Here is a 25,700-nt window from a genome sequence, read left to right as displayed (position 1 = left end):
CCTACCTTAATTTTTACATGTTCAGTGTGGTCATTCACCTTTGGGACAAAGAGCTCAATGCTCTCAAGCTACCACCTTAATTGACATCGTTGTCATCCTAGGTTTAAAACCTCTTGGTCGCACCTACCACATTGTTGCTTTTCCTCATGATACCACCCTCCAATCCCAAACTCAATGGAACAAGAAAGCTTATGGGCATTTCTTAGCTGCACATTCCATTAGTGACCTTACGATTCCTATCATCCCTGAATCCCAGACTCAATGGAACAAGAAAGCTTATGGGCATTTCTTAGCTGCACATTTCACTAGTGACCTTACGATTCTTATCATCCGTGAAGAACACTTAGGGTTTCGTATGAAATGGTTATGCACCTAAGTCTTTTGTCCTCTCTGGATTCAAATTTCTCCTTATTTCTCTGAGGTTTAATTGCTCGAGTGGTTCTCACTTTCAAGGTCGCATGTCTACTTGGTCCCCATTTTTTAAAAATATCAACTTCATCACACTTAATTTAATGTGCATCAATGTTAATTTTTCATTCACAACATTAATTGTGTGGTGATGTGACGACCCAACAATTAAACCTAAATAAAAAGAAGGAAAAAGACATAGAACAATTAAACCTAAATAAAAAGAAGGAAAATGACAACACGGTTGAATTTGAATTATTTATTTTACATTTGTTCTTCCCTTCCACTCACATTTTATCAATTCCTTGATTATCTCGTTCGCTCCACATTTTCTTCACAAAAGCTTTAAGTTTAAAATTTTCAAGATTGTTTTTCACAATCAAATCTTCCCCTCGTTGTACCAAGAGAGAAAGTAATGGAAACTCAAAAAAAAGTTTTAGAGAAATAAGTATATAAAAATAAAGGTTTAATGTTTCACTAGGTTCTTGTTTTCGTTCAGAATCTCAAATAGGACCCTTTCTTTTTTGTGTTTCAATTGGGTCCTTATTTTTGTAAAATTGAATTAAATAGGACATTTTCGTTAAATTGATGAGACGGCGTTAAGTGTTAAAACAACACTGTCAGCATACAACATTTAACGTCGTCTCATCAATTTAACGGAAAGGTCCTATTTAATTCAATTTTACAAAAATAAGGACCAATTGAAACGCCAAAAAAGAAAGAGTCCTATTTAAGATTGTGAACGAAAACAGAGACTTATTTGAAACATTAAATCTAAAAATAAATTAACAAGAATAAAAAATATTTCCAAAAGGAAATCTTAGATAAAGTATTTTTTTGAAGTGAGACTCCTGTAGCCATTGATGAGACGAAAAGGTAGTAGATTGCGTTGATCACGAAGAGGCATGGAAATGAAACGAAAGAATTGGAACGCGTAATGAGAATAGAGACAAAGAAAGAAAGTAAAAGAGAGAGAGAAGGAATGTGTCATAATGCATTCCAATTTGGCCTCACCTACTCTACGTTCTGCGCAGGCTTAGCTACCGACCCTCTGTTCTCTTCTGCTCTGTTTTCCTCTGTTTTTCTCTGTTCCTGACACACTGCAACTACACTCTCCAACACTCTGTTTTTCTTCAAAGAAAGAGCACCCCGAAATACACACTTCTCCCATTTATCCCACGAAAGAGGTTCCTTTCAAGCAAAACTTTTCGGGTCTTTTCACCAACTTCATGCATGCTACCCTCTTTTGTATCCTCTCCCACTAATTTGACTCAATGGTCACAAGGAATTAACCAGACAAATCAGTCATGTGCACAAGTTTTAATGAAACAGTCACTTGTTTTGTTCGTTACCATAATAATAAATGATCCTCGTTTGAATGTAGGTCTGCCCTTTCTTTCAGTTTGATCGGTTTCGAATCCAATATCACAAATTGATTACCATATCATTTTGATATTTCAAAACGTATATATGATTATTTAATTTATTGGATTAGTTGACTTGTGAGTTAATTCGGGTGAATTATTAAGAAGAGGTATTGATATTAACACAACTTTTTTTTCATATTTTTCTTTTTTATTTTGAATAAATCAAATACATATAATAATTTTTTGTGATGCTATGGTTCGTTTGGGTGGATGCTATGGTGATGGTGATGGTGATGGGAAAAGGTGATATGGTACAGAAAACCTTAGCCACTGCTTCGTGTGATTTCTTTTCCCCTGTTTCCTTTTCTTTTTGCGACACCTTGTAACAGAGCATTCAATGGTCGTTTTGCTGAGAAAGTAACGGGGGAGAGAATGGTGACAATGGAGGGGAAGATGACGGTTATAAGAGGGTGTGGCATTAGGTTAAAGGGGGAGAGGAAAACCGTGGAGAGACGCGAAGCGAATCGCAACCCTGTTGGGGTTTAGGGTTCGATTTGGAGTTTACAAATAGAAGTTTGGTAGGAGGATAAAAACACTGAGAGTGAGTGGGCGTGAGGCAAAGGGTGAATTGGAGATGGAGTGCGAAACGAAATAGGTATGGGGAGCTTATCTCTTATTTGTTGTGTATGAATATTAGTTGTTTGCCATAGCTTGTTATTTGAGAATAGAACTAATAATGTTTGAATGCTTTAGTTGAAGTAATTTTGATATATTGCTCAATTGCTGCGAGTCTGGAAATGGTATATATCTATTAGGTGCTTTGAGTTTGATTGCATTGAGATTGAAATGTGTTGCTAAAGAATTTGATATTCAGTGGTGTGCTCTGTTACAATGAAACTGAATTGTTAAGCAGGGAATTTCTGATTTCACGTATAAGACATTTTTGTGATTATTTCCTGTCTGACAGCTTATGTAATTATGGATTAATATATTTGAACTGGATGTTAGCTTTGAACAGTTTTGCTTGGCCACTGAGTTACTCTATTTTTCGTGATATATGTACTATAAATTGAATATTTGTGTTTTGATTATAGGTTCTGTTGGGCAGTAATAAAAAGGAATGCTATGGGTATTAGAATGTGATATAGATAGTTAAATTGTGTATCTGTGAATTGGCTGCATGGGATATGAAACATATGTCGGTTAGATAACCTATTTAAGTGTAGAATTAATACATTTTCGAAATCAAGCTAAGTTTAGGGTAACAATGAAATGGGTATAATGTTGTGAGTTTTATTATATGAAGGCTGACACTGCATAATATGCTTTGAATTGGTTAGGGAATTTGTTGTGATTAGGAACATTTTTGGCCTGTTGTAAGATTAGACATTGTGTTGCTAAGATATGAGTAGAAACTAGTATGTACGTTGTCTAAAGTCTGAATTAGTTTAGTTGATATGGATTTTGAACGAAAATAAATACTCAACTTGCATATCAGAATTCTATGACTCAGTTTGAAATATAGTGATGCAATGTATGACATATATGAAGTAACATAGTGATTGGTAAGTGACTATAAAATCTGATACACCCTTATTTGTGGACTAGTTTAGGTGGCTGAAATATCTTTATATAAACTGGGTTTAAGTTATAATTGAAAGTTATACCTACGAGAGTTGTGATTACAGATTTTGCTAATTGCCACTCTATTTTGGGTTGCATCCTAAAACTGATTAAGGTTTTACTAGATGAAAAATGGTTGTTATGCAGTTACAAATGATTAAGTATGTGTGTAAGATGAATTAAAACCGTTTGAACGATAAATATGTTCAATTTTGCTTATATGCATATTGTTAGGAACTGCTACATTAAATATGATTTTTTTTGTTATATTTTCTTATATGAGTAATGGTAGCTAGATTGACTGTAAAAGTAAGATGCTTAGAGGTTTAATATTGATTATGGGTGGTTAAGACATGTGGATGTAGTGAATTCTATTTTTGATCTGTTCAAGTACATTTGGCTTTGGATTAGGTTATTAAAGGCTGTTTGAATGTTGGTTGCTGATATATGAATAAACCTGACTTAGGTAATGGACTTAAACTTGAATTAGACGCTGATTTACACTGCAAAAGGGCTATTGAAACACTGTTTGTGGCTGTGTAAAGTGATTGGGTGTATTGTGTTAACTTTTGGCAATTATACTGCACTTATCTTTGATTCTAGGTGCTGGTTGGCTGGAAATTTACTTGAAATTATATCAGTATGTGTACTAATACCAATTACAGAGTTATATGGTGTATTATGTGCTTAAAAATGCAGTTTTGTGTGATGAGTCATGGCTGTGTGGATGCATACCAGTCTGGAGACCTTGTTTGATATTGATTTAACCATTATAATTGTTAATAATGTTATGTGAATGCTCATGAATCTGTTGGATGTGTTCTTGATGATATATGGTGATGTTAGACGTTGTTCTATTTGTTTTGGCTGAGTGGTTGAGCTTAGTAACATCATGGTACTCGGTTAGAGTAATTTGAACTGAATAGGAAATAGATAGTTGTATGTGAGAGCAAATTGTGAGTTATGAGATACTTAGAGGGGTATTCTTTATGTGTTCAAGAATAGGGAGTGGCCTAAGATAGTTAGCTGTGATACATTTTAAGGTTAGGGTCTCTCTTTTGCATGTGAGATGGGAAGGAACACTCTTAAGTCTGTGTGACTCTCACTTGTCAGTGTGACTTGTTGAAGAGGGGGATTGGTTCTGTGTGATCTTAGTTTGTGTGACATTATACCACTTAAAGGAAATTGATGCAAGAGGGTTATTGGATTCACTATGTTAGTTTGTGTTATTCTATGAATTTTATATTGCTTATGTTTGATTTATTAGCTCAGTCATATTTGTTTGTGATTGTGACAATGATTGAATAACATTTGTATTATACAGGAGCATATGTGAATGTAGATGCTTTTGGTGTTGAGTAGATGATGAGAGAGGAACTAGTGACGAGAGTTTTTAAAAAAAGTTTAATTAGTTATTGTTTTCTTGAAAATGGATTAATAAATCTTTATTAGACAATTTATGTTTCGTTTGGATTATGGATATCAATAATTTCAATTTGTAATAATTTAGTTTCTTTTGAAATTTTTATTTTGTATACGAAAATTTAGTCTTTGATGTGCTTAAGTGACTTCTAGAGTTAGGATGTTACAAGCTTTCTCTACTTAGTTCGAATTCTTCTTACGATTAATCTTTCAACCCGAAAACTTCCAATAATCCTTTTGTCCTTCGATCATTCTCCAAGTTCTCTCTTTTTTTTGTCTTCCTTACTCTGCCTTAAGAAGACTTGAATTGCATACTCCCTTACTCTCTTCAAAGATTCATGTTGCCATCTTTCTCTCAAACCCTAACTGCGAAAGAGCAAATAAAAGGAAAAGAAAGGCTTGGTCCAACAAAAGGAAATAGGATAAGACTTCTCTTCTTCTTCCTCTTGTGTCGTGCTCACTCACTCTCCTCTCTCAAACCCTAATTTCATGAATGGTAAGAAAAAGAAGGAAGATGTCTCCTATAGAAAAGGCAAACATCGTAAAACAAATAGGGTTTCCTCTTTTTGTTTTCTGCGAGTTCGAACTCATCACCCGCAGAGCCACACACAACCTTAACCATTAGGTTAACTCATTTGTTTGCTTAGTTTAAGAGGTAAAGGAATATAAAATCACAAACATGTATGCATGAAACATGAGATACTCAGTGAATTAATCAAGATTGTACTTATATCGTTTGTTCTTTTTGAAATCCAATTTGTGTTCGTGAGATTCTCTTTGAACGCTTGTTAAGAATCCAATTTAGGCCTTAATTGGAATTCTTATGAGGTTGCTTAATTTTCATAATCTCTTGTTTGCTTAGTACCAGGGGTAAAAGAATAAAATTATCAAATGTAGACCTCTTAATGTGATAGATACTCATTTAAATAATTGATGTTTGTCTAATTAATTTGGCTTTGTTGGAACTTGAAGAAACGATAATTATTTGAAAACTAATGAAGAATTAGTTGCAAATGAATTAATTTGTTCCTTATATTATTTCATTCATATCTTTTAACATTATTTCTATTGCAACCCATTTTTACTTTATTGTTTTTCTATCTTTTGCTTTTACATATAGTCTTTATAACCTGAAATATTGAAATTACATTTGAATTAGTTGGAAAACAATTTTAGTTTGGCTGACCTTAATATACTTTTTTTCTTATTAAATTTATGTTCAACAAACTATTTAATTCCTTGCAGCATTAGATGATTAGTGCATTGTATTAGATGACACTTGCTACAGTAGATGATTACTATTTAATTTTTTTTAAATGATAACGATTATATATATATATATATATATATATATATATATATATATATATATATATATTTCTTATTTTAACATTATATGACAATTTTGTGTTATTATGAATTCAATTAAATTTGACTTTTAAACAATTTGTAAATGAAAATACACAGGGAAACAATAGCGGTGAATAGTATTTTTTTTTTTTGCAAATAATGTCCGATAAATAAATAAGACATATGTTCAGACGATGATGTAGAAAACATAATAAAAGTTTTTAAAGAATGAAAACATCAAAGCACATTTTTTATACTAGCTCACTCAACTTGAACTACCTTTGGTTCTCCCTTAAGAAATCATAAGGGGTTGCACTAATCTTATCAAATATTATAATGAGTTTAACCCTCTCTTTGTTACAAGTATTATTACCACTCTTAGTCCCTTAGTCAATCCTGACTAGTCCGAGTATTGTAAACCATTCCTAGTTTACCTAGTTAATCTTAACTAGTTTGAATATTATAAACCACTCCCGGTTCACGTAGTCAATTTTAACTAGTTTGAGTTTATAAATCACTCCTAGTTCACCTACTCAATCATGACTAGTCTCAGTATTATAAACCATTATGGTCCCAATTATCATTACCACTCCTAGTTTACAAGTATTTTCACCATTCCTCTTTTCCTAGTCAACAACACTAGTCTTAGTTTAACCATTGAGACATGAGTAGATCTTTAAGTGGAACTCATAGAACAATATAAATGTATAAGGTTGTAACATGTAACCACTCCTTAAAACATAAAATGGACATTGATATTTGTACTATATGACCGCATGGTTAGGATTATGTGAGAAATCGGACGGTCATTTTGTCATGATGTGTCAAACAATCCAACTTCCACGAGATTAGTGCCATTACTAATTAGCTCAGAGCAAAGTATGATTACCAACAATTGGACCGTAATTAGGCGTGTGAATCCAAAGCCCACTCCGAAAATTAAAAATACATAAGGTAAAGAAGTAGGTGATTGCATTTAATACACATTAATTGCTATAATTTTTGAACGGTTACTGACTTTGATATCAGAGTTCCTTCTACATATAACCTTCCAGTTTGACTAAACGGGAACCTAGGAAGACAGTGACGAAGACGAAGATTTGGATGTTAAGATACATATAATATAATAAGTATATAACATTGACCTTATGACCGAAACAATATTATGTAAATTTAGTCAAAGAAGATGTTGCTAAAGACAATTTAAGTCTTTACATTTTCTTGATAAAAAATAATGTGTTAGATATAAGGCAAAAACATAGAAGATTTTGTATGCTATAATACAATAATTTGTTTTTTTAAAATATATTCTACAAAAAAATTAGTTTTTTTTCAAGTGTGTGGGGATTATTTAAAATATTAGCATAAATAAGAACATTAATTTTAGTCCTACTATTAGTGGTACTTTCATGGGTAGACATTGCTTTCTTGGATGTTTTGATCAATACTTATGAGTGACAGTTACAATATATATTTTTTTTTACAAATAAATACATTATATTAAAAAAAATACAAAAATAAACACAATCTAATAAATTTTGAATTTTGTGTTCTATGTTATCTTTTAAAAATGTTGATGTTTTTAAGGTTTAAAGAACTTTTTGTTTTACACTTAATCGATCTCACAAACTCTTTTATCTTGCAAAAGAAACTATTATTATTTTGTTGTTGTTTTATGCTTGAGGGTGTTTTCTCTCCGAAAACAACATTATATTTACTTCAATCTAAGACTTCTTCTAATTTCTTCTTCACCAATAATTGTTTTCTTCTATTGTTATTTATTATAATTGTTTTTTGACATGATAATTTCATTTCTTGTTTGTCTTACATGCTAACATTTGATGTGTTGTCAATAATTCATTCCAACTTCACGACTCAGCACCTTGTCTAGCACCCAAGCTTCATTCTATGTAAAATTATAAAAAAAGTTTGAATTGATATATATATGTCTAACTAAGAATATGCTGGAGTGAAAAGAGGAAAAAAAAAGTAGGAAGAGATACACATAAGAATAGTGGGAATGATTTTTTTATTTTTTATTTTTTTTACCTTTAGATAAAAAAGTTTTATTTTTTAATTTGAAGTATAAGCTTTTTTACTCATGTTATTTTAAGCCGTAGTGGAGTAAACGATCTAAGTTACAAGTTATGCCCTCCAAATTCGAATCTGACCACTTTCTGATACGAATTCACACATCACTGTTCACTGTTATTCTCTTTTGTTAAGAAAAACACTGTTTAGGTGAGTGTGTCTAGTAGCTTTAACCACTCTTCTTTTACGTTTCTAAATTCTAATGTCCCTTTGGTGAGTGGCCAAACTTCTTCTTAGGAATAATCACTCACCTTTATTACATGAAATACACAGCACAGCACAATATCACGTAGGTAGGAACTATATAGGACTAGGAATAAAAAGCATGAAGGAGACGTCTAATGGGGAAGAGATTGAGATGGTCATTGAACAGTGTCAAACTGTGCCTCAGAGAGAAGCATTGAATATATAAAATCCCAAGTCAGATAGCAATAATAATGAGTAATAAACACCCTACTCCTCCTTCAAACAATAATATTATATACTATATAATCAATAAAAATATATAATAAAACAAAAGTACTTACATAGTTACATGCCATCCTCTTCTTATAGAGACGCCAAGATTTTCTCACTTCTCACACAACCTTCTTCTTGTTCCCATAACAATCTTCTATTATCTGAACACAGTAACATATTCTGATAATGATGATGATGATGATTTTTTGCGTGACGAGAGTGACAAAATAACATTTTTGGTTTGGTCGGTCCCTAGTTTGATGAAAAATATGCAAGGCTTCAAGACAGCACAAGCAAGTTCACAACTCTACTGTCACTCTTCCTTTTTGCTTCGGTGTGTAGTAGCTTTGGCCACCCTTTTGTTCATTTCTTTCCCTTTATTGTTCTTCTTGTATCTCTTTGCGTGCAACAGAGTTGTGCCGTTTTGGTGTTGGCCAGTTTCTGTCTGTGCTGATGAAACAGAGCGTCTCTGTTTTGAAACAGGGGAAACGACGGCAACCGAAACCCCACCACCGGGTTCTGTGATCTTGGGGACCTTCACCATTCCTCTGCCGTTTTTCATCAAGAAGCTGGTGTTGATTTAGGCTCAAGTAACCCTCTCTCACTGCATTTGGTTGCACCGTATGAACAAAAAGAATATGGCTTTAGTGTAGTTTTGTGAAAATAATTCTTGTTTTCTATACCTTTATGAAATAGTCTTTGAAACAGAAAGTCTTTTTTTTTAAAAAAAAAAAGGAAAGAAAGAAATAGTTGCTTCCAAACACATGTTAACTGTTAATTTAAGTGAAGGAAGATCATCATGCGTCTTTTATGAGTGAGTGTGTCTGCAATTTGGATTTTGTATTCTTCTGCAGGTTCTATGTTTAGTGTGAAGTCAAGCAATGTTGTTGGTGGCAGTAACATGCAATATGGAACATTGAGCACGGTGGCTTTTCTTCTTCTTACTTTTTCGCTTTTCTGTTGAAATATTTTATATGGGTTTTATTCTGTGAGGGTCATGTGTGATTAAAATTTTGGGTTGGAAATGTTGTTTTGGTGTAGAATGTTGGGTCTTCGCAGATTGGTTCAAGTGGGGGAGGGTGCATGGATACAGGGCTGCAACTGATGTACCACAAAGGAGTGTCTATGCAAACTTTGCCTTTGGGTAATGGTCATGTTGACAATTGGGCTGATTCAGGCATAGTGGATAATAGCCAACAAACTGATGATACTTCCACAGATATTGATACTGATGATAGAATCCAAGTAAGTAAATAATCTCTTTCTCAATCATGTAATGATTTCTTTTTGGTTCGTGTGAACGAGGCTTAAGACAATAATTTAGGTTATTTTAAATGAGAATTTGTCCATACTTGGTTTAAACTTGTTATCCCTGAAAATAGTAGGAATTTTGGTTTAGTTCTATCAAGATTTCACTTATTTCTAGTTCCTACAGAACAAGGATGTGGTTTTAGTCCTCGCTAGAGACTAAAAATATCACCCTATTAAGGACTAGAGGCAAGAGATTTTGTAATTTTTTGGGACTAGGCATGATTATAATATTTTATCTGGACTATATATTCAAAATTCAAAATTAGTGATAATTTCAACACCAAAAGCATGGTTAATAATACTTCTATAGTTCTACTGGAACAGAATAATTGTGTCTGCAGAATTTCCTTTAGGTCCAATCATCAATTCAGTTGAAAACATAAGGTTTGTTTATATACATGTTGGATTAAGTGCTAATGCATTCTAAAACAGTTTGGGAAACAAGAAATTTATGCTTTCCATGAATTAGAGCAAGTGTGCTTGCTTCTGTAAATGTGTGAGGCGTTAATAGAAGTATCTTTCTACCAGATTTATGTTGTAGAAGAATAACTGAATCTTGATGATGTCTTATAGTGTTTGTTGACCATGTGTTAGTGCAATAGAGTTAAGAATGGCTCACGTATGCTTATGCAGTCCAAGGATCAGACAAAGGTCAAACCTGAAGATCAGAAGGTTTGTTGTTTGATTACAACTTGGTACAATTTGTTGCTACTAAGTTGTGTTTCATTACTAATGATTTATATATTTGGATGCCATTTTTCTAGACCCTTCGTAGACTGGCTCAGAATCGAGAGGCTGCAAAGAAGAGTCGGTTAAGGAAAAAGGTAATTGACACCTCTTTTTCATAAGTATGTTATCTATGTGATTGATGAAGAGACTACTAGACTATTTAATGACTAGTTTTTAAAAATTTACAAATTTTGGTATACTCTGATAGATTTGTGTAAGTTAAGTGTAAAAATAGAAAAATCACATACTTGTATAAAAATTATGTCAGTTTCAATTTAGTTGGGTTCAAGATATGAGCAGAACATGTTGCATTCACTTATAGGTTTTGGTTTTAAATAGGCATATGTACAGCAATTGGAGAACAGCCGAGTCAAGCTTGTTCAATTAGAGCAAGAACTTCAACGAGCACGTCAGCAGGTGTAAGAAGTATTGGATTTCTGGTTGATGTTTTATGTGCAGATAATTTGATTTTGTTTTCTAACTTTGTTTGTTTCATTGTAGGGTATACTTATTGGGACTGAAGGGAATCAAGGTCATTTGGCTGTGGGAAATGGTACCTATAAAAAGAAACATTTCTTGAACATTATTTCCTGCAGTAGCCAAAACATAATGCTTATATTGGTTTCTTGCATTCTCTTAAATTTAAGTTTGGTAGACAAATGGTGTATAGATTATAATCCACTTGTATTGTAGGCATCACTGCTCTCAAAATTTCAATTTCTTAGATTCCTTAGAAAATAGATTACAACTATTCTAATGATATCCATGTGATAAATGGACTTTGCTTAACTAGCATACTAGTTATAGGTGTTTTTATCGGACTGAATGTTTCGCAAAGTTCTTGATTCCATTATTGTTGGATTCATGTCTTATTGGTATTGTATCTCTTTTGAATCTCTTTCGAAATATCCATCCGTTATTAACTAATCTCTTGTATTCATTCATGGATATACTGTTTGACAGTGCTTGTAATCCAAAGTGGAGGAACATCTTAATAGACAATATTGTTTTGGAGTAGTTTACTGCATAGAAATACCTGCAGCTGAATAAATAGTATATTGAGGTCACCATTCTTTTTATGGCCAAAAGATCAAAGATTGCTTCTATTTGTTAACACATGGAGTTGAGGTTCATTTGGTGCATGTTGTGTGATTGATATATTAAAGTGTGATTGATGATATTTTATTGAATATATAGGTGCCTTGGCATTTGACATGGAATATGCTCACTGGGTTGATGAACACCAACATTTGCTCAATGATCTAAGATTGGCTGTAAATTCTCAAATGAGTGATGATGAGTTACACATCCTTGTTGAAGGTGTCAGGGTACATTATAATGAGTTATTTACGTTAAAGAGAATAGGAGCAAAGGCTGATATATTTCACATACTTCATGGAACGTGGAAAACTCCAGTGGAAAGACGTTTTATGTGGCTTGGTGGATTCCGTTCGTCTGAACTGCTAAAGGTGATTGACCAATTTAGTTTTTTCATTTCATTTGTGCTCACATGTGTCTAAATACTTTCTTATTCAATTCCATTTGCTGTCTTTTGAGATTCAGATCATCAAAGACCACCTTGAGCCATTGACAGAGCAGCAGTTGTTGGACATTTGTAATTTGCAAAAATCTTCTCTCCAGTCTGAGGATGCTTTAGAAAAAGGTATGGAAGCGTTGGAACAATATCTTGTGGAAACACTTTCCTCCACCTCCCTTGGACCCACTGGTAATGGAAATGTTGCTGATTACATGGACCAAATGGCTCTTGCAATGGCCAAGCTTGGTGAACTAGAAGGTCTCCTTCACCAGGTAAGAAAAACTAACTTTGTGGAACTAAATTTGATCAGAACTTCAAACCCATCTTCCATTTTCTACTTCTTACTAAATGAAAAATTTTCTTAAAGATATTAAATGGACTTCTGTTTTCATTTACTACTTTTTGAATGGATTGTCTCATGTGGAAACTTTTTATCTTGTTTCATAATTGTAAGTTATTTTTCTCTACTTTCCTTCTATCAGAAAAAAGAAAGAAAAACATTCACCAGCACCATCAACATGATGAGATTCCTAAGTTTATACAAATAGTGTTCTGAGTATGTTTTATGTTCTTAGGCTGATCTCTTGAAGCAACATTATCTTCGACAGTTGCAACGAATTTTGACAGTACGCCAAACCGCCAGGGCATTTCTTGTCCAAAATGATTTCATTTCAAGACTAAGAGCACTTAGTTCATTATGGTTGGCACGCCCTAGAGAATAAGGACTCACATTAGTATCTATCAGCAGTGCTTCTTATGTTGCCTCCAAACTAAATGGAAATGTCTGTTCAAAAGAGGAACAAAGTCATGAGTTGCTGCCACCTTCAAATATACTGTTGATAATAAATCCATTATACTGTGAAGAAACCTTGTTACTGGTAGCTACTAGTCTAATTTTCTTTCATGATAAATTGATGGTGTTGTAACATCTGTATAAGTTCTATCACCTTGGTTGTGCTGTATATTAGTAGCATATTTATGTGGTCATTATTGTGCAAGTGTTAAATCTAAAAGCTGAGACTGGTGTAAATGCATATCAGTATCAAATCATCCTTTCAGCAACAATGGTACTATTGCATAAAAGCATGAATTTTTCTCTGAACAAAGCATAAAAACATGGTAACGCGATAATAGGAAGATAAACCTCAGTATTTTCCCTTTTCTTTTTCTATTAAACATTGACATGAAGCTCTTATAAATAATTTTAAATGTTTTGTTAAGAATATTGTTAATCAACAATATTTTTTTATATTTATAATAATCTATGTAGCGTGAATATTCACACGGGATATGATACAAACACGGACATTTCAATTAGTGTAGTCTCCTTAAATGTATGATAGGAGCACAACAGATTTATATATTAGATTATTATATATTTACATATTCAAAATTATTTATAAACAAGATTAGTCAAATAAAATAATCTAAAAACATTATTAATAAATAAAAAAAATTAATCTACTTACCTAATATCAAATAGTAAAAAATAATTATCATATAAGATTTGTTCTTTATTTTTATAATCATAATTTTATATATTTATAGGTTTTTTTTAGAAAACCACTATTATATTTGTGGGTTTTAACATTGTCCTAAGTCAAATCAAAATTATGATCATATCAAAATTATGATAAGAGACAAAATCATGTAATTTAAATAGGATACTTTATCAATATATGTCGTACATGTGTATGTGGCTGGACAAAGGAAATATTGTATCCGAGATAATAACATACAAAGTTTAATGGATAATAACATATCATTTGAATTGAAAACTTGTTGGAGGAGATTTAAACAATAGGTCAAAATTATGGATTTACTAACAATATATATATATATATATATATATATATATATATATATATATATATATATATATATATATATATATATATATATATATGGATTTACTAACATAAGGTTTTTTTCAATTGATATATTTTAACAAAGTGTACCAGATCTTAATAAACAAAAATACTTCGTATATTATGGATTATAAGTTTTAAGGTCAATGTATTTGAATAATTTCGATTCTCAAAGCTAAAAAACAAAATAAGAAACCCTCCAACCCTTACTCACCTATCTCTCTCATCCCTCATCCCTCTCAACCCTGACTCTTTCCTCTCTCTTTCATTCCAACCTTCTCTTTGTTATTCCTACAATAATTTCAACTGAAAAAAAATAAAAAATACTCACCTAACTCTAGGCAGTGGTTTGAAAAATTGTCCAGTTTCCTCACCTCTGTTAGCTATATACAGTCAAAAAGTGATCACTCTCTTTTTATCAAAGGCACACCTACTGGTTTCACAGCCTTACTTGTTTATGTTGATGATATCATATTAGCAGGGAATTCCATGACAGAAATCAGTCACATAAAAAGCCTTTTGCATAACAGATTCCAAGTAAAGGATCTAGGAGAACTTAAATATTTCCTAGGGCTGGAGGTGGCAAGGTCCAAGAAAGGAATTCATTTGTCTCAAAGAAAATATGCCTTAGACATACTTGAAGAGACAGGAATGCTGAGTTGCAAGCCCTGTTCAACCCCTTTTTTGAGTGACACGAGTACTCTATACAGAAATGACAGCTATTTGAAGGATCCAACCTCTTATCGAAGATTGATAGGGAAGTTGCTTTATCTCACTAACACTAGACCTGATTTGTGTTTCTCTATTAATTTGTTAAGCCAATTTATACAATCTCCTACTGACTACCATTATCGGGCTATCCAACATGTCCTTAGGTACATAAAGTCTAAACCCTCAGAAGGGTTATTCTTTCCAGCTGACTCTCCCATACAGCTAAAGGCCTTCAGTGATTCAGATTGGGCAACTTGTCCAAATACTAGGAGGTCCACTACAGGTTTCTGTGTCTTCCTTGGATCATCACTCATCTCTTGGAAATCAAAGAAACAGAGCACTGTCTCCAGGTCCTCCACTGAGGCTGAATATCGTGCTCTGGCAGCCACTACTTGCGAGCTACAATGGATTCACTATCTATTAGAGGACTTACAGATTAAGGAAGCTGGAATTCCAGCTCTATACTGTGACAACAAATCCGCCAGACATATAGCTCATAATCAGAGCTTTCACGAAAGAACCAAGCATATAGAGCTTGATTGCCATGTTGTTCGTGAAAAGGTGCAAGCTAACCTTCTACATCTTCTCCCCATTCGCTCAGATGAACAACTAGCAGACATCTTTACCAAGTTTCCTCACCGAGTTCGGTTCGGATCTATCGTTCCCAAGCTTGGACTGGCAACTATACACCATCCAGCTTGAGGGGAGGCTATTGAATATTACAAATATAATGGATTACTGTTTTTAAATACAGTAATCTTGTTAGGTTTTGTTATTCTGTTTTTTCTGTTTTCCGGTTTTTTATTCCCTTCCTTCTTGAACTCTATAAATAGAGTTTTCCCTCACTCAAACAGTTGTAATATTTTACGCTCATTCAAATGATAACATCAGTTTTCTTTTCCCTAAATCAAGTTAGGAGTTTGTTCACTAACCTGTTAAACGTGCCCTTCTTGGTCTTCTTCCTTGCCTCCGGTAAAGGCAACTCCTTGCTCCGGCGAAGGGTCTCCATGAAGCCCTAGAATCTTCCTTTTCTTCCACTCGAAGCTTTCTGTGCTGTCACCCACTGCCTTTCTGATTTCGAGGCAGCTTTCAGCGTATAACCAAAGTTTTCTCACGTTTTGGGTTTATTGGGTTAAAGGCCATTGGGCCTATTATTTTCTGATGTGGCCCATTCTCTTTAGTTTTTTTCAATTGATATATTTTAACAAAGTGTACCAGATCTTAATAAACAAAAATACTTCGTATATTATGGATTATAAGTTTTAAGGTCAATGTATTTGAATAATTTCGATTCTCAAAGCTAAAAAACAAAATAAGAAACCCTCCAACCCTTACTCACCTATCTCTCTCATCCCTCATCCCTCTCAACCCTGACTCTTTCCTCTCTCTTTCATTCCAACCTTCTCTTTGTTATTCCTACAATAATTTCAACTGAAAAAAAATAAAAAATACTCACCTAACTCTAGGCAGTGGTTTGAAAAATTGTCCAGTTTCCTCACCTCTGTTAGCTATATACAGTCAAAAAGTGATCACTCTCTTTTTATCAAAGGCACACCTACTGGTTTCACAGCCTTACTTGTTTATGTTGATGATATCATATTAGCAGGGAATTCCATGACAGAAATCAGTCACATAAAAAGCCTTTTGCATAACAGATTCCAAGTAAAGGATCTAGGAGAACTTAAATATTTCCTAGGGCTGGAGGTGGCAAGGTCCAAGAAAGGAATTCATTTGTCTCAAAGAAAATATGCCTTAGACATACTTGAAGAGACAGGAATGCTGAGTTGCAAGCCCTGTTCAACCCCTTTTTTGAGTGACACGAGTACTCTATACAGAAATGACAGCTATTTGAAGGATCCAACCTCTTATCGAAGATTGATAGGGAAGTTGCTTTATCTCACTAACACTAGACCTGATTTGTGTTTCTCTATTAATTTGTTAAGCCAATTTATACAATCTCCTACTGACTACCATTATCGGGCTATCCAACATGTCCTTAGGTACATAAAGTCTAAACCCTCAGAAGGGTTATTCTTTCCAGCTGACTCTCCCATACAGCTAAAGGCCTTCAGTGATTCAGATTGGGCAACTTGTCCAAATACTAGGAGGTCCACTACAGGTTTCTGTGTCTTCCTTGGATCATCACTCATCTCTTGGAAATCAAAGAAACAGAGCACTGTCTCCAGGTCCTCCACTGAGGCTGAATATCGTGCTCTGGCAGCCACTACTTGCGAGCTACAATGGATTCACTATCTATTAGAGGACTTACAGATTAAGGAAGCTGGAATTCCAGCTCTATACTGTGACAACAAATCCGCCAGACATATAGCTCATAATCAGAGCTTTCACGAAAGAACCAAGCATATAGAGCTTGATTGCCATGTTGTTCGTGAAAAGGTGCAAGCTAACCTTCTACATCTTCTCCCCATTCGCTCAGATGAACAACTAGCAGACATCTTTACCAAGTTTCCTCACCGAGTTCGGTTCGGATCTATCGTTCCCAAGCTTGGACTGGCAACTATACACCATCCAGCTTGAGGGGAGGCTATTGAATATTACAGATATAATGGATTACTGTTTTTAAATACAGTAATCTTGTTAGGTTTTGTTATTCTGTTTTTTCTGTTTTCCGGTTTTTTATTCCCTTCCTTCTTGAACTCTATAAATAGAGTTTTCCCTCACTCAAACAGTTGTAATATTTTACGCTCATTCAAATGATAACATCAGTTTTCTTTTCCCTAAATCAAGTTAGGAGTTTGTTCACTAACCTGTTAAACGTGCCCTTCTTGGTCTTCTTCCTTGCCTCCGGTAAAGGCAACTCCTTGCTCCGGCGAAGGGTCTCCATGAAGCCCTAGAATCTTCCTTTTCTTCCACTCGAAGCTTTCTGTGCTGTCACCCACTGCCTTTCTGATTTCGAGGCAGCTTTCAGCGTATAACCAAAGTTTTCTCACGTTTTGGGTTTATTGGGTTAAAGGCCATTGGGCCTATTATTTTCTGATGTGGCCCATTCTCTTTAGTTTTTTTCAATTGATATATTTTAACAAAGTGTACCAGATCTTAATAAACAAAAATACTTCGTATATTATGGATTATAAGTTTTAAGGTCAATGTATTTGAATAATTTCGATTCTCAAAGCTAAAAAACAAAATAAGAAACCCTCCAACCCTTACTCACCTATCTCTCTCATCCCTCATCCCTCTCAACCCTGACTCTTTCCTCTCTCTTTCATTCCAACCTTCTCTTTGTTATTCCTACAATAATTTCAACTGAAAAAAATAAAAAATACTCACCTAACTCTAGGCAGTGGTTTGAAAAATTGTCCAGTTTCCTCACCTCTGTTAGCTATATACAGTCAAAAAGTGATCACTCTCTTTTTATCAAAGGCACACCTACTGGTTTCACAGCCTTACTTGTTTATGTTGATGATATCATATTAGCAGGGAATTCCATGACAGAAATCAGTCACATAAAAAGCCTTTTGCATAACAGATTCCAAGTAAAGGATCTAGGAGAACTTAAATATTTCCTAGGGCTGGAGGTGGCAAGGTCCAAGAAAGGAATTCATTTGTCTCAAAGAAAATATGCCTTAGACATACTTGAAGAGACAGGAATGCTGAGTTGCAAGCCCTGTTCAACCCCTTTTTTGAGTGACACGAGTACTCTATACAGAAATGACAGCTATTTGAAGGATCCAACCTCTTATCGAAGATTGATAGGGAAGTTGCTTTATCTCACTAACACTAGACCTGATTTGTGTTTCTCTATTAATTTGTTAAGCCAATTTATACAATCTCCTACTGACTACCATTATCGGGCTATCCAACATGTCCTTAGGTACATAAAGTCTAAACCCTCAGAAGGGTTATTCTTTCCAGCTGACTCTCCCATACAGCTAAAGGCCTTCAGTGATTCAGATTGGGCAACTTGTCCAAATACTAGGAGGTCCACTACAGGTTTCTGTGTCTTCCTTGGATCATCACTCATCTCTTGGAAATCAAAGAAACAGAGCACTGTCTCCAGGTCCTCCACTGAGGCTGAATATCGTGCTCTGGCAGCCACTACTTGCGAGCTACAATGGATTCACTATCTATTAGAGGACTTACAGATTAAGGAAGCTGGAATTCCAGCTCTATACTGTGACAACAAATCCGCCAGACATATAGCTCATAATCAGAGCTTTCACGAAAGAACCAAGCATATAGAGCTTGATTGCCATGTTGTTCGTGAAAAGGTGCAAGCTAACCTTCTACATCTTCTCCCCATTCGCTCAGATGAACAACTAGCAGACATCTTTACCAAGTTTCCTCACCGAGTTCGGTTCGGATCTATCGTTCCCAAGCTTGGACTGGCAACTATACACCATCCAGCTTGAGGGGAGGCTATTGAATATTACAGATATAATGGATTACTGTTTTTAAATACAGTAATCTTGTTAGGTTTTGTTATTCTGTTTTTTCTGTTTTCCGGTTTTTTATTCCCTTCCTTCTTGAACTCTATAAATAGAGTTTTCCCTCACTCAAACAGTTGTAATATTTTACGCTCATTCAAATGATAACATCAGTTTTCTTTTCCCTAAATCAAGTTAGGAGTTTGTTCACTAACCTGTTAAACGTGCCCTTCTTGGTCTTCTTCCTTGCCTCCGGTAAAGGCAACTCCTTGCTCCGCGAAGGGTCTCCATGAAGCCCTAGAATCTTCCTTTTCTTCCACTCGAAGCTTTCTGTGCTGTCACCCACTGCCTTTCTGATTTCGAGGCAGCTTCAGCGTATAACCAAAGTTTTCTCACGTTTTGGGTTTATTGGGTTAAAGGCCATTGGGCCTATATTTTCTGATGTGGCCCATTCTCTTTAGTTTTTTTTCAATTGATATATTTTAACAAAGTGTACCAGATCTTAATAAACAAAAAATACTTCGTATATTATGGATTATAAGTTTTAAGGTCAATGTATTTGAATAATTTCGATTCTCAAAGCTAAAAAAACAAAATAAGAAACCCTCCAACCCTTACTCACCTATCTCTCTCATCCCTCATCCCTCTCAACCTGACTCTTTCCTCTCTCTTTCATTCCAACCTTCTTTGTTATTCCTACAATAATTTCAACTGAAAAAAAATAAAAAATACTCACCTAACTCTAGGCAGTGGTTTGAAAAATTGTCCAGTTTCCTCACCTCTGTTAGCTATATACAGTCAAAAAGTGATCACTCTCTTTTATCAAAGGCACACCTACTGGTTTCACAGCCTTACTTGTTTATGTTGATGATATCATATTAGCAGGGAATTCCATGACAGAAATCAGTCACATAAAAGCCTTTTGCATAACAGATTCCAAGTAAAGGATCTAGGAGAACTTAAATATTTCCTAGGGCTGGAGGTGGCAAGGTCCAAGAAAGGAATTCATTTGTCTCAAAGAAAATATGCCTTAGACATACTTGAAGAGACAGGAATGCTGAGTTGCAAGCCCTGTTCAACCCCTTTTTTGAGTGACACGAGTACTCTATACAGAAATGACAGCTATTTGAAGGATCCAACCTCTTATCGAAGATTGATAGGGAAGTTGCTTTATCTCACTAACACTAGACCTGATTTGTTTCTCTATTAATTTGTTAAGCCAATTTATACAATCTCCTATGACTACCATTATCGGGCTATCCAACATGTCCTTAGGTACATAAAGTCTAAACCCTCAGAAGGGTTATTCTTTCCAGCTGACTCTCCCATACAGCTAAAGGCCTTCAGTGATTCAGATTGGGCAACTTGTCCAAATACTAGGAGGTCCACTACAGGTTTCTGTGTCTTCCTTGGATCATCACTCATCTCTTGGAAATCAAAGAAAAGAGCACTGTCTCCAGGTCCTCCACTGAGGCTGAATATCGTGCTCTGGCAGCCACTACTTGCGAGCTACAATGGATTCACTATCTATTAGAGGACTTACAGATTAAGGAAGCTGGAATTCCAGCTCTATACTGTGACAACAAATCCGCCAGACATATAGCTCATAATCAGAGCTTTCACGAAAGAACCAAGCATATAGAGCTTGATTGCCATGTTGTTCGTGAAAAGGTGCAAGCTAACCTTCTACATCTTCCCCATTCGCTCAGATGAACAACTAGCAGACATCTTTACCAAGTTTCCTCACCGAGTTCGGTTCGGATCTATCGTTCCCAAGCTTGGACTGGCAACTATACACCATCCAGCTTGAGGGGAGGCTATTGAATATTACAGATATAATGGATTACTGTTTTTAAATACAGTAATCTTGTTAGGTTTTGTTATTCTGTTTTTTCTGTTTTCCGGTTTTTTATTCCCTTCCTTCTTGAACTCTATAAATAGAGTTTTTCCCTCACTCAAACAGTTGTAATATTTTACGCTCATTCAAATGATAACATCAGTTTTCTTTTCCCTAAATCAAGTTAGGAGTTTGTTCACTAACCTGTTAAACGTGCCCTTCTTGGTCTTCTTCCTTGCCTCCGGTAAAGGCAACTCCTTGCCGGCGAAGGGTCTCCATGAAGCCCTAGAATCTTCCTTTTCTTCCACTCGAAGCTTTCTGTGCTGTCACCCACTGCCTTTCTGATTTCGAGGCAGCTTTCAGCGTATAACCAAAGTTTTCTCACGTTTTGGGTTATTGGGTTAAAGGCCATTGGGCCTATTATTTTCTGATGTGGCCCATTCTCTTTAGTTTTTTTCAATTGATATATTTTAACAAAGTGTACCAGATCTTAATAAACAAAAATACTTCGTATATATGGATTATAAGTTTTTAAGGTCAATGTATTTGAATAATTTCGATTCTCAAAGCTAAAAAACAAATAAGAAACCCTCCAACCCTTACTCACCTATCTCTCTCATCCCTCATCCCTCTCAACCCTGACTCTTTCCTCTCTCTTTCATTCCAACCTTCTCTTTGTTATTCCTACAATAATTTCAACTGAAAAAAATAAAAAATACTCACCTAACTCTAGGCAGTGGTTTGAAAAATTGTCCAGTTTCCTCACCTCTGTTAGCTATATACAGTCAAAAAGTGATCACTCTCTTTTTATCAAAGGCACACCTACTGGTTTCACAGCCTTACTTGTTTATGTTGATGATATCATATTAGCAGGGAATTCCATGACAGAAATCAGTCACATAAAAAGCCTTTTGCATAACAGATTCCAAGTAAAGGATCTAGGAGAACTTAAATATTTCCTAGGGCTGGAGGTGCAAGGTCCAAGAAAGGAATTCATTTGTCTCAAAGAAAATATGCCTTAGACATACTTGAAGAGACAGGAATGCTGAGTTGCAAGCCCTGTTCAACCCTTTTTTGAGTGACACGAGTACTCTATACAGAAAATGACAGCTATTTGAAGGATCCAACCTCTTATCGAAGATTGATAGGGAAGTTGCTTTATCTCACTAACACTAGACCTGATTTGGTTTCTCTATAATTTGTTAAGCCAATTTATACAATCTCCTACTGACTACCATTATCGGGCTATCCAACATGTCCTTAGGTACATAAAGTCTAAACCCTAGAGGGTTATTCTTTCCAGCTGACTCTCCCATACAGCTAAAGGCCTTCAGTGATTCAGATTGGGCAACTTGTCCAAATACTAGGAGGTCCACTACAGGTTTCGTGTCTTCCTTGGATCATCACTCATCTCTTGGAAATCAAAGAAACAGAGCACTGTCTCCAGGTCCTCCACTGAGGCTGAATATCGTGCTCTGGCAGCCACTACTTGCGAGCTACAATGGATTCACTATCTATTAGAGGACTTACAGATTAAGGAAGCTGGAATTCCAGCTCTATACTGTGACAACAAATCCGCCAGAACATATAGCTCATAATCAGAGCTTTCACGAAAGAACCAAGCATATAGAGCTTGATTGCCATGTTGTTCGTGAAAAGGTGCAAGCTAACCTTCTACATCTTCTCCCCATTCGCTCAGATGAACAACTAGCAGACATCTTTACCAGTTTCCTCACCGAGTTCGGTTCGGATCTATCGTTCCCAAGCTTGGACTGGCAACTATACACCATCCAGCTTGAGGGAGGCTATTGAATATTACAGATATAATGGATTACTGTTTTAAATACAGTAATCTTGTTAGGTTTTGTATTCTGTTTTTTCTGTTTTCCGGTTTTTTATTCCCTTCCTTCTTGAACTCTATAAATAGAGTTTTCCCTCACTCAAACAGTTGTAATATTTTACGCTCATTCAAATGATAACATCAGTTTTCTTTTCCCTAAATCAAGTTAGGAGTTTGTTCACTAACCTGTTAAACGTGCCCTTCTTGGTCTTCTTCCTTGCCTCCGGTAAAGGCAACTCCTTGCTCCGGCGAAGGGTCTCCATGAAGCCCTAGAATCTTCCTTTTCTTCCACTCGAAGCTTTCTGTGCTGTCACCCACTGCCTTTCTGATTTCGAGGCAGCTTTCAGCGTATAACCAAAGTTTTCTCACGTTTTGGGTTTATTGGGTTAAAGGCCATTGGGCCTATTATTTTCTGATGTGGCCCATTCTCTTTAGTTTTTTTCAATTGATATATTTTAACAAAGTGTACCAGATCTTAATAAACAAAAATACTTCGTATATTATGGATTATAAGTTTTAAGGTCAATGTATTTGAATAATTTCGATTCTCAAAGCTAAAAAACAAAATAAGAAACCCTCCAACCCTTACTCACCTATCTCTCTCATCCCTCATCCCTCTCAACCCTGACTCTTTCCTCTCTCTTTCATTCCAACCTTCTCTTTGTTATTCCTACAATAATTTCAACTGAAAAAAAAAAAAATACTCACCTAACTCTAGGCAGTGGTTTGAAAAATTGTCCAGTTTCCTCACCTCTGTTAGCTATATACAGTCAAAAAGTGATCACTCTCTTTTTATCAAAGGCACACCTACTGGTTTCACAGCCTTACTTGTTTATGTTGATGATATCATATTAGCAGGGAATTCCATGACAGAAATCAGTCACATAAAAAGCCTTTTGCATAACAGATTCCAAGTAAAGGATCTAGGAGAACTTAAATATTTCCTAGGGCTGGAGGTGGCAAGGTCCAAGAAAGGAATTCATTTGTCTCAAAGAAAATATGCCTTAGACATACTTGAAGAGACAGGAATGCTGAGTTGCAAGCCCTGTTCAACCCCTTTTTTGAGTGACACGAGTACTCTATACAGAAATGACAGCTATTTGAAGGATCCAACCTCTTATCGAAGATTGATAGGGAAGTTGCTTTATCTCACTAACACTAGACCTGATTTGTGTTTCTCTATTAATTTGTTAAGCCAATTTATACAATCTCCTACTGACTACCATTATCGGGCTATCCAACATGTCCTTAGGTACATAAAGTCTAAACCCTCAGAAGGGTTATTCTTTCCAGCTGACTCTCCCATACAGCTAAAGGCCTTCAGTGATTCAGATTGGGCAACTTGTCCAAATACTAGGAGGTCCACTACAGGTTTCTGTGTCTTCCTTGGATCATCACTCATCTCTTGGAAATCAAAGAAACAGAGCACTGTCTCCAGGTCCTCCACTGAGGCTGAATATCGTGCTCTGGCAGCCACTACTTGCGAGCTACAATGGATTCACTATCTATTAGAGGACTTACAGATTAAGGAAGCTGGAATTCCAGCTCTATACTGTGACAACAAATCCGCCAGACATATACACCATCCAGCTTGAGGGGAGGGCTATTGATATATACAGATATAATGGATTACTGTTTTTAAATACAGTAATCTTGTTAGGTTTGTTATTCTGTTTTTTCTGTTTCCGGTTTTTATTCCCTTCCTTCTTGAACTCTATAAATAGAGTTTTCCCTCACTCAAACAGTTGTAATATTTTACGCTCATTCAAATGATAACATCAGTTTTCTTTCCCTAAATCAAGTTAGGAGTTTGTTCACTAACCTGTTAATACGTGCCCTTCTTGGTCTTCTCCTTGCCTCATGGTAAAGGCAACTCCTTGCTCCGGCGAAGGGTCTCCATGAAGCCCTAGAATCTTCCTTTTCTTCCACTCGAAGCTTTCTGTGCTGTCACCCACTGCCTTTCTGATTTCGAGGCAGCTTTCAGCGTATAACCAAAGTTTTCTCACGTTTTGGGTTTATTGGGTTAAAGGCCATTGGGCCTATTATTTTCTGATGTGGCCCATTCTCTTTAGTTTTTTTCAATTGATATATTTTAACAAAGTGTACCAGATCTTAATAAACAAAAATACTTCGTATATTATGGATTATAAGTTTTAAGGTCAATGTATTTGAATAATTTCGATTCTCAAAGCTAAAAAACAAAATAAGAAACCCTCCAACCCTTACTCACCTATCTCTCTCATCCCTCATCCCTCTCAACCCTGACTCTTTCCTCTCTCTTTCATTCCAACCTTTTCTTTGTTATTCCTACAATAATTTCAACTGAAAAAAAATAAAAAATACTCACCTAACTCTAATTCACCTTCCTCACTTGTCCAATTTGTTTTTCTCTCATCTTCATCCTCTCTCTCACCCACACACATCAACCTGCGATACCGCAATTTGTTTTCCACACTAATAATAAAATAATAGATGATGTTGAAGTTGAAGTTGATTTTTTATTGGAAAGCTATCTCATAAAAACTGGTATATTTTGTTAAAATATACTAACTGAAAAAAAAAGTTTATGTATGTTAACAAACCGTCTATATATATATATATAAAATACGTGTCGGATAAATAAAATACACCAGTTATAAAGTGTCTCATAATTTCATAGATAAAGATACAAAGTTTAATGAATAATAAAATACTTGTTGTGGGAGATTTAAACAATATATTTAAGTTTTATTTATCATTAATTTATTATGACAACTACA

The 25,700-nt window shown here is 35.1% G+C and overlaps 1 protein-coding gene across 1 annotated transcript; it reads left to right on the top strand.

Annotated features, from left to right (window-relative positions):
- Nucleotides 1–1,304: 1,304 nt before the first annotated feature.
- On the top strand, nucleotides 1,305–13,331 carry LOC148202864 (transcription factor TGA2.2-like). The gene is made up of 12 exons (XM_088110960.1): nucleotides 1,305–2,430; nucleotides 8,977–9,054; nucleotides 9,204–9,310; nucleotides 9,575–9,645; nucleotides 9,762–9,965; nucleotides 10,626–10,703; nucleotides 10,796–10,855; nucleotides 11,100–11,177; nucleotides 11,262–11,313; nucleotides 11,958–12,229; nucleotides 12,324–12,569; nucleotides 12,873–13,331. Exons 2-12 carry the CDS (start codon nucleotides 8,981–8,983, stop codon nucleotides 13,017–13,019), a joined length of 1,389 nt encoding a protein of 462 aa, XP_087967086.1. The 5' UTR covers nucleotides 1,305–2,430; nucleotides 8,977–8,980; the 3' UTR covers nucleotides 13,020–13,331.
- Nucleotides 13,332–25,700: the final 12,369 nt, after the last annotated feature.

The sequence above is a fragment of the Vigna umbellata genome, chromosome 3 (genome assembly GCF_029865625.1).
Source record: "Vigna umbellata cultivar VRB3 chromosome 3, Vumbellata_1.0, whole genome shotgun sequence".
Taxonomy (NCBI): domain Eukaryota; kingdom Viridiplantae; phylum Streptophyta; class Magnoliopsida; order Fabales; family Fabaceae; genus Vigna; species Vigna umbellata.
This window is presented reverse-complemented; position numbering and strand designations above follow the sequence as displayed.

What these genes read in the sequence shown, in the direction of transcription:
- LOC148202864 (XM_088110960.1), top strand. Translation starts at nt 8,981, where the DNA reads ATGAAAAATATGCAAGGCTTCAAGACAGCACAAGCAAGTTCACAACTC. An exon ending in CACTCTTCCTTTTTGCTTCG is followed by an intron (nt 9,055 to 9,203) that starts GTGTGTAGTAGC and finishes GTTTTGAAACAG; the next exon opens with GGGAAACGACGGCAACCGAA. An exon ending in ATACTGATGATAGAATCCAA is followed by an intron (nt 9,966 to 10,625) that starts GTAAGTAAATAA and finishes ACCATGTGTTAG; the next exon opens with TGCAATAGAGTTAAGAATGG.